Source organism: Cutaneotrichosporon cavernicola (genome assembly GCF_030864355.1).
Source record: "Cutaneotrichosporon cavernicola HIS019 DNA, chromosome: 5".
NCBI lineage: Eukaryota > Fungi > Basidiomycota > Tremellomycetes > Trichosporonales > Trichosporonaceae > Cutaneotrichosporon > Cutaneotrichosporon cavernicola.
In genome coordinates, this window is record NC_083397.1 from 1,578,693 (window position 1) to 1,593,090 (window position 14,398).

The following is a 14,398-nucleotide window of genomic DNA, read 5'->3' on the forward strand; positions in this document are numbered from 1 at the left end:
TTGGCGCGTCCTCGCGTCACGTCCCTGAATCTAGTCAGTCGCCTCTCATGTTCAATAATTTGGTTCCGTTAATGCTGCACGTGACTTGCAATTCAACTTTTTGCACTCAAGAGTGGAGGTCACTGTACGATGGGTTGTGGGGAGCAAGGAGGAAGCAGGTGAGGGATTTCGGTGACTGGCGCACTCTGTAACACCACAAACTCATCATCAACCCCAACCCGCGCATCCGCAATGGCTGAGCCAACCTTTTTCCCGGCCCCGGCGACGGACCTCACCGTCCTCCTCCTCGGCTCGGGCGGCCGCGAGCACGCTCTCGCTTTCAAGCTCGCCCAGAGCCCCCGCGTCAAGCGCGTCCTCATTGCGCCGGGAAACGCAGGGACCGCCCTCATTGGCGGCAAGGTCCAGAACGTCGCGGTCCCCTGGGGTGGTAAAGCCGGCTACGACACCATTGTCAAGTACGCGCAGGACGAGCGCGTCGACCTTGTCGTTCCGGGTCCCGAGCAGCCACTTGTCGACGGAGCGGAGGCGGTCTTCCGCAAGGGTGCGTTTCCCCAAATTCCCCGCTGATAACAGCCGGCATTGCCACCTTTGGGCCTTCGCCTGCCGCAGCCCTCCTTGAGGGCTCCAAGGCGCTCTCGAAGGACTTCATGGCGCGTCACAACATTCCCACTGCCGCGTTCAAGAACTTCACCAAGGACCAGTACGAGGACGCCGTTGCGTACATCAAGTCGTCGCCGTTCTCGTCCGGCCGCTGCGTCATCAAGGCGTCGGGCCTTGCCGCAGGAAAGGGCGTCCTCATCCCCGCCGACAACGCTGAGGCGCTTGAGGCCCTCAAGACTGTCATGGTTGACAAGGAGTTTGGCGACGCCGGCGACGAAGTCGTCATCGAAGAGTGCCTCGTCGGCCCGGAGATCTCCGTGCTGGCCTTCTCGGACGGCTACACCATTGTTCCCATGCCCGCCGCGCAGGACCACAAGCGCATCGGCGAGGGTGACACCGGTCTCAACACCGGCGGCATGGGTGCGTACGCGCCCGCGCCTGTGGCTACCCCCGAGATCATGAAGCAGGTCCTCAAGGAGTCCCTCGAGCCCACGCTCAAGGGCATGCGCCAGGACGGCCACCCCTTCGTCGGCATGCTCTTCACCGGCTTCATGCTCACCCGCGACGGACCCAAGGTCCTCGAGTACAACGTCCGCTTCGGTGACCCGGAGACGCAGGCGCTTATGCTCCTCCTCGACGACGAGACTGACCTCGCCGAGGTCATGCTTGCTTGTGTCGAGCGACGCCTCGACTCGGTCAAGCTCGGCTACCGCGAGGGCTTTGCCGTCTCCGTCGTCTGCGCTTCCGAGGGCTACCCCGGCTCGTACCCGAAGGGTGTCCCGATTACCATCGGCGAGACCCCCAAGGGTGTTGAGGTCTTCCACGCCGGCACTGGCCTCAAGGACGGCCAGCTCGTCACCGAGGGCGGCCGCGTCCTTGCTGTTGCCGCCGCGGCGCCTACCGTCCGCGCCGCCGTCGACCTCGCGTACGAGGGCGTGAAGGCTGTCGAGTTCAAGGGCAAGACTATCCGCCGTGACATTGCCTACCGCGCTCTCACCGCCGACCTGTCGGGCCCCGCGCCTGCCCAGGGCCTCACATACGCCGCGGCAGGTGTCGATGTCGACGCCGGCAACGCCCTTGTCGAGGCTATCAAGCCTGTCGTCAAGGCTACGCGTCGCCCTGGTGCTGACGGCGAGATCGGCGGCTTCGGTGGTGCCTTTGACCTCAAGGCCACCGGTTTCCGCGACCCCGTCCTCGTCTCGGGAACAGACGGTGTCGGCACCAAGCTCCGCATTGCGCTCCAGCACAACAAGCACGACACGGTCGGCATCGACCTCGTCGCCATGTGCGTCAACGACCTCATCGTCCAGGGCGCTGAGCCCCTCTACTTCCTCGACTACTTTGCCACCTCGAAGCTGGAGGTTCCCATTGCCGCGGACGTCATCACCGGTATCGCGCGCGGCTGTCTCGAGTCGGGTTGTGCCCTTATCGGCGGCGAGACCGCTGAAATGCCCGGCATGTACCATGACGGTGACTACGACCTGGCCGGCTTCGCCGTCGGCGCTGCTGAGCGCGATGAGATGCTTCCCCGCAAGGACATACAGTCCGGCGACGTGCTCATCGGTCTCCCCTCGACTGGGCCGCACTCGAACGGCTTCTCGCTCATTCGCAAGGTCGTGTCCCTCAAGGGTCTCGACCTGGCCTCCCCCGCGCCTTGGGACGAGACCATGACAGTCGGCGACTCGCTCCTCATCCCCACGCGCCTTTACATCAAGCCCCTCCTCCCGGGTATCCACGCCAAGCTCTTCAAGGGCATGAGCCACATCACCGGCGGCGGCTTCACGGAGAACATCCCCCGTGTGTTCGCCGGCCGCAGCGACAAGCTCGGCGTCAAGCTCGACCTTAACTCGTGGAAGCTCCCCGCCGTTTGGCGCTGGATCATGCAGGCCGGCGGCATTGCGCCCACTGAGATGGCGCGCACGTTCAACTGCGGTGTCGGCATGGTCATCATTGTCGGTCGCGACCAGCTCGACGCTGCGCTCAAGAGCCTGCGCGAGTCGGGCGAGCCGGACGCGTTCGTCATGGGCGAGGTTACGGACAAGGAGGGCGTCGAGTACGTCGGCATGGAGTCGTGGTCGCAGTAGAGAAGATGCTTGAATTGCATCTTGCTTGGATTTTAGATAGGTTGCATGTACTTTTGGATCTGGTAGTTGTTGGTCAAGAGCTAATGGAGCGGAGTGGGTCAAGTGGCTTGACTCGGAGGCAGAGACTTTGCCACCCAACCGCTATCACGTGACCTGGTCCTCACCACTTCATGACGACCGCACCTCATCACATCCACTACACTTCACATCAATCACCAACACCATTCTGCTCGTTTCGCTCAACCCACGACACACGAGCTCATCATTCCTCCTCGTTTTATCCCTCGTGCATAGTCTGGGTCCGCCGGCTGCTTGAAACTTGACGCTCTTGGGCGGTGGGAACTTGTCAACAAACGCATCGTCATGACGGCCGAGGGCGCATCCTCGGCCGAGGTCTCGCGCCGGACATCGTCACGCGCGTCAACAACCTCAATACCAAACCGATTGCCTGAAGGCGGGCCAGGACCGGCGACGGAGGCATCGAGACTGGCGCGGAGTGCTTCGTGCAGCTCACACTCGGGCTCGGCCTCTACCGACTCGTTCACATCAGCGACTGAGCGCTCGGATGAGGAGGAGGAGGATGACGACGACGACGACGATGAAGACGATGAAGAGGATCATTGTAAGCTATCTTGGTGATGGTGACTAACGTCAGACGAACGCCAGCGCCGCCAGCGCATGCTGGAGAACCAGTCTCTCCTCGCCGAGCTCAACGTCTTCCGGGCGTCCATCTCCGAGCCAGCCCCACCACCAGCTCCACGCGCACCGCGGCGTTCGACAAAGCACGTCCAGCGCCACGATCGGTACGGGTACATCGTGTCACTCCCACCGCCGGGACAGAGACAGGTGTTAGCCGCGATCGTGGTGCGTACCGACCGTGGGACGCGCGCTGCCATCGACGCAGGCGAGTATGTCGACTGCACCGCCTGGGCGGAAGGGGAGGAACGTCGCTGGCGCTTTGGTAATGGAGAGGGAGTGTTGGAAGAAGGGGAGGCGGAGGTCATAGGGGACGTTGGGCCCGACTTCCGGTGGAAGACCGTGGAAGCCGTCGACATGGAGCAGGAACGAGAGGCGGCCACGCGCGCGGCCATGGAGCTCGGGACTCCGGCTCCACCTCCAGAACCCGCGGTCAAGAAGAAGTACTCAGAACTGCCTGAGGGTACTTGTCATCAATGCCGGCGGCGCTCTGCCAAGGCTAAGATGCGCTGCCGGAACGTCAATCCGGAGTGTAGGAACTTGTTCTGTGAAACATGTTGCAAACGGTAAGCCGGTAAGGGAACTCGCTGACAGGAGATATCATTACTTCGCTTTTGACGAGGAGGATCGCAGCTTTGTCTGCCCTGTGTGTCTCGACAAGTGCAACTGCAAATACCACCTTGAAAAGCTCGGCCTCGGGCACCGAGCGGGCTCGGCGTTCAAGGCCCCGGGCGAGGGTGAGGAATTACGGCCTGGTGAGACGGTTCAACACTACATCGAGCGGTATATCGAGAGCAAGGGCCGAGAGGATCCGCCGTTCGACCGCGTGCGGCTCGTCAACGAAGCTGAGGATGTGGTTGCGCCTCCGCTCACAGCGGAATGGGAGGAGTGGCTCGAGGAGCAGCGGTGCGAGCGACTCGGGATCAAGCGCAAGCGGAAGAACAAATCGAAGTCAGCCAAGGTGCTTGGTGGGAAGGGAAAGGGTGGCAAAGGAAGGGGGGGATGCAAGGTCTTGGTTGCGCCTGGCATCGAGGGCGAGACGAGCGAAAGTCTGGATGTTGGCGGTAAGAGTAATGTAAAAGGCAAGAGACGAGTGCTGCGGCCAAAACCGACTGGCGGCAAGAGCATCGAGCTGGTGGACGAGATCAACGCCGCTGCAGCTGCGAACAAGAGGAGGAAACACAACACGGACATTGTACCGGCCACAAGCACCCCCCTGTCCAACACTCCCTCCCAAACACCTGTGCTGGGCATCGGGAGCACCTCCACCTCACGCGGAACCAGTGCACCGATCTTTCTCCGCTTCCGCGCGCCGCCTCGCGTCCGCGAGATCGACTCGGACGGCGACAGCGTGCGCGGTTACTCGTCAGACGACAGCTTGGAATCGCATTCGCCGTCGATCTCAGGGCATCCGACGACGAACGACTTCCTCGCGCGCCTGGCGACCGCTGCCGCGCCAGCGTTGCCAATATTCCCCATTGCGGGGATGGAGGGGATTCAGGGGATGGAGGTCGACAGTCTGCAGGCGCTGGAAATGGGCGTCAATATGACCGTAGACGGCTCTCTGCCTCCCGTTCTAGACCATCTCCCTCCCATACCTGGCTCTGACATCGGCCCTCTCCACAATGAAGGCCCACTGCCGCCCGTCGATCTCCGGCCTATACCCGATTCGGTTAACCCTCTCCACATGAACGCCCCCGGGCTCGGATTGAACGCCGACGTTCCCATCGCCGCCGACGCGCAGTTGATCCAGCTTGTGGCGGAACCCAGCTGCCTCCGCTTGACTCTCGCTCCCGCTGCGTCCGTCGCGTCGCCAGTCGCACCCCACCGGCGCACCCGCTTCGCCATTCCCGAACTCTCCCCGCCAGGCCATGACCCTCTGCCAGCACTGTATCCGGCCTTCCCCGAACTGGGATATGCCTACTCGTCCTATCCGATGTACTCACCATACACGTTTTCTTCGGCGTTGCGGGCCCGGCGCGTGAGGGACCAGGAGAGGGAGCACGAGCGGAAGCAGGCTAGCGGGAACGGGAACGGGAACGGGCACGGGCTCAATGAGGAGGATGAAGCACCCGAGCCATCACGAAAGAGAAGACCCCCGCCGCCGGCCGCGCATATTGTGCGCATGCCGAAGCACCTAAAGGGCCAGATTGATCGGCGGAAGCACTCGCACGCATAGTTGTACGACATGTATATTCTTGTACAGGTTCCACCTCGAGTTACATGTAGTTCAGTAACAGCTCTTTCGGATGCGCCAGTGATCCACTTTTCTTTCATTGACATGCACATGCGCAACGAGCACACACTTAGCAGGCGTCCTTTGTCATGAAGTACATCGGCTTATACAGATGGTCGCAACTTTCACCTTGCACCGAGGTGTGAAGGGACGGAAGCGGACAGTGGTGTGTGTAATGGAGGGTGGAGAGAGGATGACAATATGACAAGTCGCGAGAGTGGAGGTTGGAAACAAGAAGGGGAGAATGCGGAAACAGGCGGACACGAGCCGATCTCCTCTCCAAAGCTACTGGCACAACGGACGCTTTATCCAGATGTCACCATTATCCAGGTTGAGACGGCTAATACCCCACTAACAGCCCGCTGTACTCCACAGTCGACGGCTGACCCGGTGCGACCTTGTGGAGCACGGCCGGTCAGATTCGCTGGCCCGGCGGCTAACTCGGACCCAGAACTGGTGGGAGATGGTGTCATAACTTGTTGGAACTTGGGGTCAGGGCCTAATGTGCCACTGCTGTACTGAGTCTTGCACAAGACATGTCATCGAGTTGTTTAGAATGCCGTCATCTCGGGCACAAGTCTCCCTCGGCACAGTAGGAGAGGACGAGCGGCCTCGGCGCCAGCGTCCGTCGGAAGTGGTCAGCAGCCCTGGTTTCCAGACCACTTCCGACGGACGCAGAGTACGACTATTACGCAATGCCCCGAGTGTCGTCATTACGCGACACGGCTATACTGCACTGGTAGAGGCACTTGGAATGGGCTGATACATTGTTGATTGCCTGCTACAGGTTAACTTCTATAGGTTACCGAGCCACGTCGCTATTCGTCGCCGCAGAGGCCAGAAGGACCAGGGTCCTCGGCACCACCACGTCCGACAGGCGAGCGTTTTTATATATATCTGTGCCTCTGCCAACCTGTGCGGTAGTCTAAAACATGATAAAGCTTCAAGAGATGTGGACGAGAGTCCATTCGTCTTCCGCGCAGGAGAATGTTGAGTGACGCTGGATCAGATTTCCAGGGGACCTGGTTGCGGTTGAGCGTGAGGCACTCGGCGGCGTAATCTGTGTCGTGGAGATTGGCATCAACATGCCAGACATGCCTGGCTTGGCGTTGGTGCCTTCCCGATATCCCAAACATATCTCGTGCACCTCACGTCCGACTTGACTTGCGTTACTCGAACACCCAACTCCTCACTGTAATGAGCTGGAAGAGATTGTGACGCCTGTCTGCTGATCAATAAACGGCATATGGCCATACGCAACGTTAACGGGGCACCGACCGTCCCACAGGCTTGGTGTAGGGGGTTCAGCATAGTAAAGCCAAAGCGATGGGCAAGTCCAACCAGCGTGAAGCTTGCCATTCTACAGGACAGAACACGACTGCCACAGTTAACGCGAGCGTCGAAATAGAGAGTGTGGCAGGACTTTAATGGGACAAGACTGAGCCGCGCGCGACGTTGATGGGACAGGACTTGAATCCTGTCCCGCTCAAGTCGTGCAGGACTTGGATCCGGTCCCGCTCAAGTCGTGCAGGGCTTGGATCGCGAGCAATAAATCTGGAAATGACGTTCAAGTCGAAAATAGCGCAGTAAACGGCTGAAATATCTCTTAGGCTGCGGTATTCGAAACGCCACGGTACAGAATTCCAGAAGCTGGGAAGAATACACAGAATACATAGCCAGTAGTGTCCATCGCACGGGAAGAATACACAGAATACATAGCCAGTAGTGTCCATCGCACAATATTCTGAGCTTAACAACGTCACGAGTCTTGAAGGCTAGGAGCGAGGCTTGTGGCTTGGGCGGCCGCTTGGGCGGTGACTGGGGCGCGGGCTCGGGCGGGGGAACGGGAACGACGTGCATGGAGCTGGCCCACACGGCCCGCGGTCCGGGGCGCCCCAAACCTGGTTTCTTGGGTCAGTTTATCCTCTGAAAAAACACACGTGTTGCCACCAGTGCAGCTCCACACTTGAACCTGGTTGCCGTTCATATCGCGTCCGTCCGTGTTGTCGAGGCAAAGGCCTGGTGTCAATACTTTCCAGGTTGGGCGTACCCATGCCGACGAGGGCGAGGCGGTTATCATCGGTCCAGAACCAGTTCTGTTCGGGTGCGTTACTGTTGCATGTCCCTGTTGTTAGCCTGATGAGGGAGGACGTACGGATGGTGACCTTGCTCCCATTCATCGGGTCTGTGTTAAACATAACAAAAAATGATGGCGCACCTTTACCAGCGTCGAGGCAGAACCGCGTCCCGGCAACGCGGACGATACCGGGCTCGTCGTGGGCCACGACCCACGACTGGGTTTGTACGCCCTTGCAGTCCGTTCTACGTCAGCACCCTTACAGAAAAGACGAACATTACGACCGGCGTGAGGCTGCGTAGGAGGCCGCCCTTGACGGAGAGACACTGGCTGGTCTCGCCGAACGTTCCGCGGAGCAGCTCATGTCCCGGGTCCGGGATGGATGTGGCACCCACAAGGAGGAGGAGGGAGAGGAGAGCCAGCATGTATGTAGGCTGTTTGTGTTCGTTCAAGGGGTGAAGAGGAAAGTGCGACGGCTCCTTTCATACATGTTCATACATGTACATGTCGCCACTTTGAGCTTGGCGGTGTCGGCGACGTCGCCGACGATGCCGTCGGAAACGCATCTGCCACTGCTCCCTCCGCCAAAGTATGTGGGGAGTGTCGTATACTGACATTTGCCATAGACATTCCATCGAGGCATTCCAGCATTCCTTCCTTGAAATAGCGCAAGCGGTGCGGGTGGAACATTCCGTCGGTGTGGTCTGAGTTCCGCATTCCGCCTACAATTGTGCGGCTCTCTGTGCGGCGTTGCTTCAACGTCTGCGTCAAGTGCCTAAAAGCCGCTCATCGACCCAGCACCTCGACTTCGCCGACGGAAGCCAAACATTTTTTTCCTCCGTGCGGCGTCCCAATACCGCTGACGTCGCCGACCATGTCATCAATCAGGCTTGGGCCCGTCTTAGCGTCAGCGATCCCCCGGTCAGTATTCTTGGACCGGAGCTGCGGAATGGTGAGTGGACCTGATCTCAGCATAATAGCAATCTCGTTCGAGGCACAATGACCCGGCGAGCGCATACTTGCCCCTTTCATGCCGCTCGTTAAAGGTAGCGAGTTCGGCAGCAGGCGAGACATGACGTGAGACATAACATGTGCAGCTCCGTCACGAGTTTAACGTGGTCCCCATGTGGGCCATGCCATGTGGACGACCCTATTTGGGTTGACATTCAAGACGTGTTGCGACAAAGAGGTGTGTCGTCATCATAACTCGCAGCCTGCCTGTTCCCACGGCCTCCAACGATGTCCAAAACCCCTCGACGCGGTGCTGCACCACTCCCTCATTGCCTCGCGGCGGTGCTGATCATAATTGCATACACTCTCCATCTACTTCTGAGTCTGACGGTCAGCTTCATCCACACACTATCGCCCTACTGCCCACCTATCGCCCACTCACAATGAACACCTGGTAGAACTTGATCTTGGGCTCCGGTGCGCCGCCGTCGGTAAGCAGGCGCGCGGACCACTCGATGCCCTCCTTGCGCGTCCCGTCCTTCATGTCGTACGCGACGGTACCGTACATCATGACCTCGTTGGGGTTCTTGCCCGCAAACACGCCCTGGCAGATATGGGTGCGCCCCGCAACAGCCTCCCATCCCTTCTGGCGCCAGCCCAGGATACCTGTTTGTCAGTCGTTTCGTATTATTGAATCTCACCTTCGTGGCCGTTGAACGTCGCGGGGCCCATGACGAGCGTCGCGTCCGGCGCATACAGGTCCACATAGTGCTGGTGGCCGACGGGTCCGACGTCGCTCGCCGCATACAGGCGGTGAACGAGGGACTGGATCTTGGGCGAGATCGAGTCGTTGATGTTGGAGACGTTGGGGTTGGGCATGGTGGGTGTGTGGTGGACAAGTGGACAAGTCGAGCTGGATGAGTGAATGAGTTGGAGTTTGTGTCGCGTGTGAGTCAGCCGGCTTGATCCATGTCATCATCGTGAAATCACCCGAATACCGATAAGCAAACGGCTTTCGGGCACCGGACTTACGATACCTTGGCGGGTGGCAGAACGATACAATATCCTCCTTGTCGTCCACCTGCTCGTGCTCGGCGGGTCGGCGGCCATGCATAGTCGGAGGCGCCTGCCGGGCACTTGCTCAACGGTGACTTGGGCGTCTCCAACAGCTGAGGCGGCATCGGGATGTCCGATCGGATCGGCACCGGCGACAAAACGGTGTCTGGGGCGCCGCGGGGTACCGCGGCAGTTCCGTCCAGTGGGCTGTGCGGCGCAGGTTGGATTGTTCCGCTCGTCCTCCGCTCTCCGCTTTGGTTGCAATGCTAATGATATGTGCATAATGTTCCTAATCTACAACCAAACAGTGGTGGCGCACATGACGAGCTCCTGCTCGGTGCTCAGCTTGAGTTCGTCGACGACCTCGAAGCCCTTGTCGCTCGTGTATGCGAGCATCTGGACGAAGCCCTCCTCCGAGTCAGTGAGGGTCATGAACACCTCTCCCTTAGGTCCGAGGTTGGGGCAGACGGCGATGGCGTTGGCCCACCCGCCCGACGTCCTGGTCTGGAAGCGGTGCGTGGCCTCAGTGCTCGCAAACGTGCCGTCTGGTCGAAGGTTCCAAGCAGTGACATAGCCCAGGGTGGCCTTCTCGAGGCCGCGGGTTGAGCCAAACACCACATCAGCCATTGGCGAAAGGCGAACCTCGTCGGCCCAGAACTTGTCATGGTCCTTCTCGTCGGGGATGATGCAGCCGCCCTCGATGAACTCGAGCTTGGAGTCGTCCGTGAGGCGGAACGCGTCGACGTACGACGAGTGCTCCTGAAGCGAGTAGACGATACGGCCGTTGGGGTGGGGCCACGCGTGGCGCGGGCCGTCGTGAGGACGCGTCGCAATGTTCTTGGACGCCTCAGTGAGGAGGCCCGTCTCCCGATCAACGTGGTACATCCATACGCAGTTGCGCCCAATGTCAGCGACATAAAGCTTGGTGCCGTCTGGCGAGAGGTCGGCCGAGTGCCCTCCGTGCCGCAAGCCGCCAAAGTCCATCGTGCCGTTGGCCTTGTTCTTCTCCTGGCCGTTGAGGAGGTTGAAGTTCTGCACGGCTGGCTGATCGAGGAGCGTACCGTTGTCGTCCACGAGGAACGTGTCCACCTGCGGCCCGCACGCCGAATACATCGCCTTGTTGTTGCTGCACACGTACCCCGACATGAACTTTGAGGGGACGTTGCGCGAGATCTTGGTCGTCGCGTACTCGCCACCGTGCACAATGTCGTAGCTCGTCAACTTAGGTGGCTCTCCCCACACCGTGGCGTACAGCGTCTTGCCGTCGGGGCTGACGTCCAGCCAGTTGTGCCCACCGGACGCCTCGTTAACCGTGCGAAGGTTGAGCTTGCGGGCCAGCACATCAAACGTGATCGTGTAGAGGTACGGCGAACGGAAAGTGCCCATGAGGATGTCGTACGACGTCGGCGCGACTGCCATGGCGATGCAACGGCCAACCTTGGCTGGCGCCTCGACTGCGCCCCAGTGTCCGACGTTCTCGAGGACCACCACGCTACCCTTGCCGTTGGGAATCTCGGCTGCCCACTGGCGCACCGCGTCTGGGCTGCCGAGGTAGTCCTCAGCGCCGCCAATAATGTGGACCGGGATAGGGGTCTTGGAGCCGTCGACCGACGGGGCCTTGGAAAGAGCGAGGCAGGCCGCGGCGTAGGCCTCCGGCTTGGTGGTCGCCACAAGGTCGCGGATAAAGGCGCACGTAGCAAAGTCAGAGGCAGCAACGACCTTGGCAACAGCAGTCGAGGCGACCGCGTTCGCAATGCCGCTGAGACCCTTGGCCGTGCTGGCCGCCTTGGCACGTCCCTTCATGTTCTCCTTCACCGCGGGCGGGAGATTACGCACGGGGTGGAGGAGGATGAGCTGCTCGACGCGGTCGGAGTTCTTCTCGGTGAAGAGCGAAGTGATGGTCTGCCGTTAGTCGCTGTCCAAGAGCCAGTCATGGTGGCTTCTGAAGGTGCAAGCTGGGAACGAGGCGTATCGCGCTGGGTAGGTACCGTGGCGTTGAGCACAGCTCCCTCTTCTCCACTCTCTTCTCTCTGACTCTCAGAGACAACTCACTCCATTCATCGAGTGACCAGCGAGAATGACGCGGCTGAGGTTGAGTTTATCGAGGACGTCCCCGATGTCGTCGATGTAGTTCTGGATGTCGGGCTCACGACCAGAGTAGTCGCTCTGACCATGGCCATCCATGTCGTACGCGTACACGTCGCGGTCCTTGGTGAGGCCCGAGCACTCCAATGCAGGAAGCCAGAACGCCGACGAGCCGCCGAGGCCGTGGATGGCAACGACGGGCGCCTTGGTCGACGGCGTGGCCGGCGCCGAGTGAGCGTAGTAGATCTTGCGCCCAGAGCCGAGAGTGAGGTAGTCGGACACGAACATTGTCAGTGAGTGTGTAACGGTGAGAGGGGATGTACCGCGTCGTCGAGAATATGAGCGCGGGCCATGGCAACGCGAGTTGGATACGAGTTACCCGGTGCTGGTGTAATCTTGGAGCTTTGTAGAAGTCGGATGACCCGATCGGCGATCTTCCTTTCGGCGTGCCTGGCCGGGATGGCCGGGTCAACCCCGCCCCGGTCTTCGTCTTCTACATCCAACAGCAACTTTTGTCCGTTACGTTGGTCTTGCAATGTCACCGCCCACCTTGACCTCGTATCGCGCCGTGTTCTTCTACACGGCTCCAAACAGGACTCGGGTCTGATCTGGTGCAGAACAATTAGGTGCAGAACAACAAAATGGATCCATCACAATATGCCCAAATGCCCCCGCGGCAAACCCGGGCAGCCTATTTTCTATGTTTGATACGGTAGTGTTTTATCGGCAAAATACCCGACCAGCCAGGCCATTAGTGGGCCTTGCCGTTGACCTCGGTGCGCGGCCGCAGCACGTTACCGCTGGCAATCTCGGGGTTGCGGTACACCTCCTTGCCCATGACCCAAGTGGAGCGGAGGGAACCGTCCCAGCCGAACACGACGAGATCGGCATCAAAGCCGACATTGAGTTGGCCCTTTGTTTGCGCGACCCGCCCACCGAGCATCTGCGCCGGGTGATATGTCGCGCAGACAAGCGCCTGTGGGATAGTGATGCCGGCCCACTGGGAGAGGTTGCCGATACACTGGTAGAACGGGATGGCAGAGCCAGCGAGCGTGTCTGTCCCTTCCAGCACGACGCGCAGGCCCTCCTTGTGGAAGCTGAAGCCGCCGCGCCAGTGGTGCAGACCGTCGGGGAGGGTGGGGTCGAGGATCCACTGCGCATCGGTGACGAGGATGCAGCGATCGGGAGCAGCGCCGTACGCAATCCGCACAGTGTTTGGGTGGAGGTGAAGCCCATCTGCAATGATGCCATAGTATGGCCGCGCGTCAGTCTCGCCGAGTAGACCCACGAGACCGGGGTCGCGGTGGTGGATGGGAGGCATAGCGTTGAACAAGTGGGTGATCATGTTGGCGCCGCGCGCCACAGCCTGCTGTCCCTGCTTGAGGTTGGCGTCCGAGTGGCCGATGCTAAAGATGACGCCGCGCTTCGTGAGCGGCTCGATGCAGTCCATAACGCCCTCAACGTCGGGCGCCGCCGTGATCATCTTGACACCCTCCTGGTCGAGGCCGTCCTTGCCGTATACGGCGTCAAACGCATCGATGGGAGGAGTGGTGTTGGCAGTCAAGAGGAGCTCGGTGGTGTGCATCCCCTTGCGGTCCGGGTGGAGGAACGGGCCCTCGGCGTGGTAGCCAAGGATGTGAGCCGAGTTCTTGCTCGAGCGGGGCGCAAGCAGGCGGAGGAGCTGGTGTGAGCATGTTTCAGTGTAGCTGGGAGAGAAGGCGAATCTGAGCTGGGAGTGACGAGGAACGCCACCGCACCCATTATTGATAACTCGGCCTCCACCACCGCATCCACCTCCTTCCCTTTGTCGACTCACCTTGGCATACAGCTCCTCCTTCTGGGTAATAATGGTCGGCACAAGAGACGTCGTGCCCGTCTCAACGATACGCTCCGCGACGTGGTCCAGGCCAGCGAGGTACTTGTCGTTGCCGCCAGGCCCGAGCTCGACGTCGGAGAAGTCGACACCATACGCGCCGTTGATCTGTACATCGATCAAGCCTGGAGAGAGGATGCCACCATCGAGGTCAACGACCCGCGATGGCCGCTGGCAAGTCGTGAAGAAGTTCTCCTGGCCTGCGATGATGAGGCCCGTCGTCGTGTCGACATACAGGTCGCCCTTGAGCGCCGTGCCGTCAGGCATGGCGATGAAGCCGTTGGTGAAGCGCACAATGTCAGTCATGGTGGTGTGAGGGGGATGACGAGCAAAGCCGTGTCAGCTGGCCTTTTTGTTTTGCATTGCACCAGAGAATCAAAGTTGGAACGTGCGGTGTGCGCGGTGACGTTGTGGGGCACCTGGGTGTTATCACTCGCCGAATGCGCCGAGCGCGCCGACGCGGGTCAAGTTCAACAACTTGGGGCGCGGCTCTAGCTACTTGGGACTGCGTCTCCGATCTCCCTGGCCTGGCTAGGCTGAATGAGTCATGAACCACGTCCACTGTAAGATGTGGGGTGGAGGATCTGGAACTTGCCATCAAGATGAGTCAAAACAAACTCGGCGTCTTTGCCGAAATGATATTATCGATTGTTTCGTGAGTCCCCAGTTGCCACAGCGGTTGAATAGAACGGCGAAAGCGCCGGAAATTGTATGGGCCACCAACCCCGCATTCATCCACA

At 60.1% G+C, this 14,398-nt stretch overlaps 6 protein-coding genes across 6 annotated transcripts; 2 read left to right on the forward strand and 4 right to left on the reverse strand.

The window, feature by feature from the left end:
• Nucleotides 1-231: 231 nt before the first annotated feature.
• Nucleotides 232-2,684, forward strand: CcaverHIS019_0506400 (uncharacterized protein; the record flags this gene model as incomplete). Its single annotated transcript, XM_060601821.1, has 2 exons — nt 232-541; nt 574-2,684. The coding sequence occupies 2 exons, from the start codon at nt 232-234 to the stop codon at nt 2,682-2,684; spliced, it is 2,421 nt and encodes an 806-aa protein (XP_060458277.1).
• Nucleotides 2,685-3,047: 363 nt separating this feature from the next.
• Nucleotides 3,048-5,559, forward strand: CcaverHIS019_0506410 (uncharacterized protein; the record flags this gene model as incomplete). The annotated part of the gene is made up of 3 exons (XM_060601823.1): nt 3,048-3,306; nt 3,340-3,946; nt 3,978-5,559. 3 exons carry the CDS (start codon nt 3,048-3,050, stop codon nt 5,557-5,559), a joined length of 2,448 nt encoding a protein of 815 aa, XP_060458278.1.
• A 1,832-nt stretch (nt 5,560-7,391) lies between these two features.
• CcaverHIS019_0506420 (uncharacterized protein) lies at nt 7,392-8,118 on the reverse strand (the record flags this gene model as incomplete). Its single annotated transcript, XM_060601824.1, has 6 exons — nt 7,392-7,524; nt 7,557-7,635; nt 7,667-7,741; nt 7,772-7,801; nt 7,835-7,938; nt 7,970-8,118. 6 exons carry the CDS (start codon nt 8,116-8,118, stop codon nt 7,392-7,394), a joined length of 570 nt encoding a protein of 189 aa, XP_060458279.1.
• An 898-nt stretch (nt 8,119-9,016) lies between these two features.
• Nucleotides 9,017-9,523, reverse strand: CcaverHIS019_0506430 (uncharacterized protein; the record flags this gene model as incomplete). The annotated part of the gene is made up of 3 exons (XM_060601825.1): nt 9,017-9,028; nt 9,087-9,310; nt 9,346-9,523. 3 exons carry the CDS (start codon nt 9,521-9,523, stop codon nt 9,017-9,019), a joined length of 414 nt encoding a protein of 137 aa, XP_060458280.1.
• A 471-nt stretch (nt 9,524-9,994) lies between these two features.
• Nucleotides 9,995-12,073, reverse strand: CcaverHIS019_0506440 (uncharacterized protein; the record flags this gene model as incomplete). The annotated part of the gene is made up of 2 exons (XM_060601826.1): nt 9,995-11,602; nt 11,753-12,073. The coding sequence occupies 2 exons, from the start codon at nt 12,071-12,073 to the stop codon at nt 9,995-9,997; spliced, it is 1,929 nt and encodes a 642-aa protein (XP_060458281.1).
• A 463-nt stretch (nt 12,074-12,536) lies between these two features.
• On the reverse strand, nt 12,537-13,964 carry NAG2 (uncharacterized protein; the record flags this gene model as incomplete). Its single annotated transcript, XM_060601827.1, has 2 exons — nt 12,537-13,466; nt 13,602-13,964. 2 exons carry the CDS (start codon nt 13,962-13,964, stop codon nt 12,537-12,539), a joined length of 1,293 nt encoding a protein of 430 aa, XP_060458282.1.
• Between the last annotated feature and the right edge of the window lie 434 nt (nt 13,965-14,398).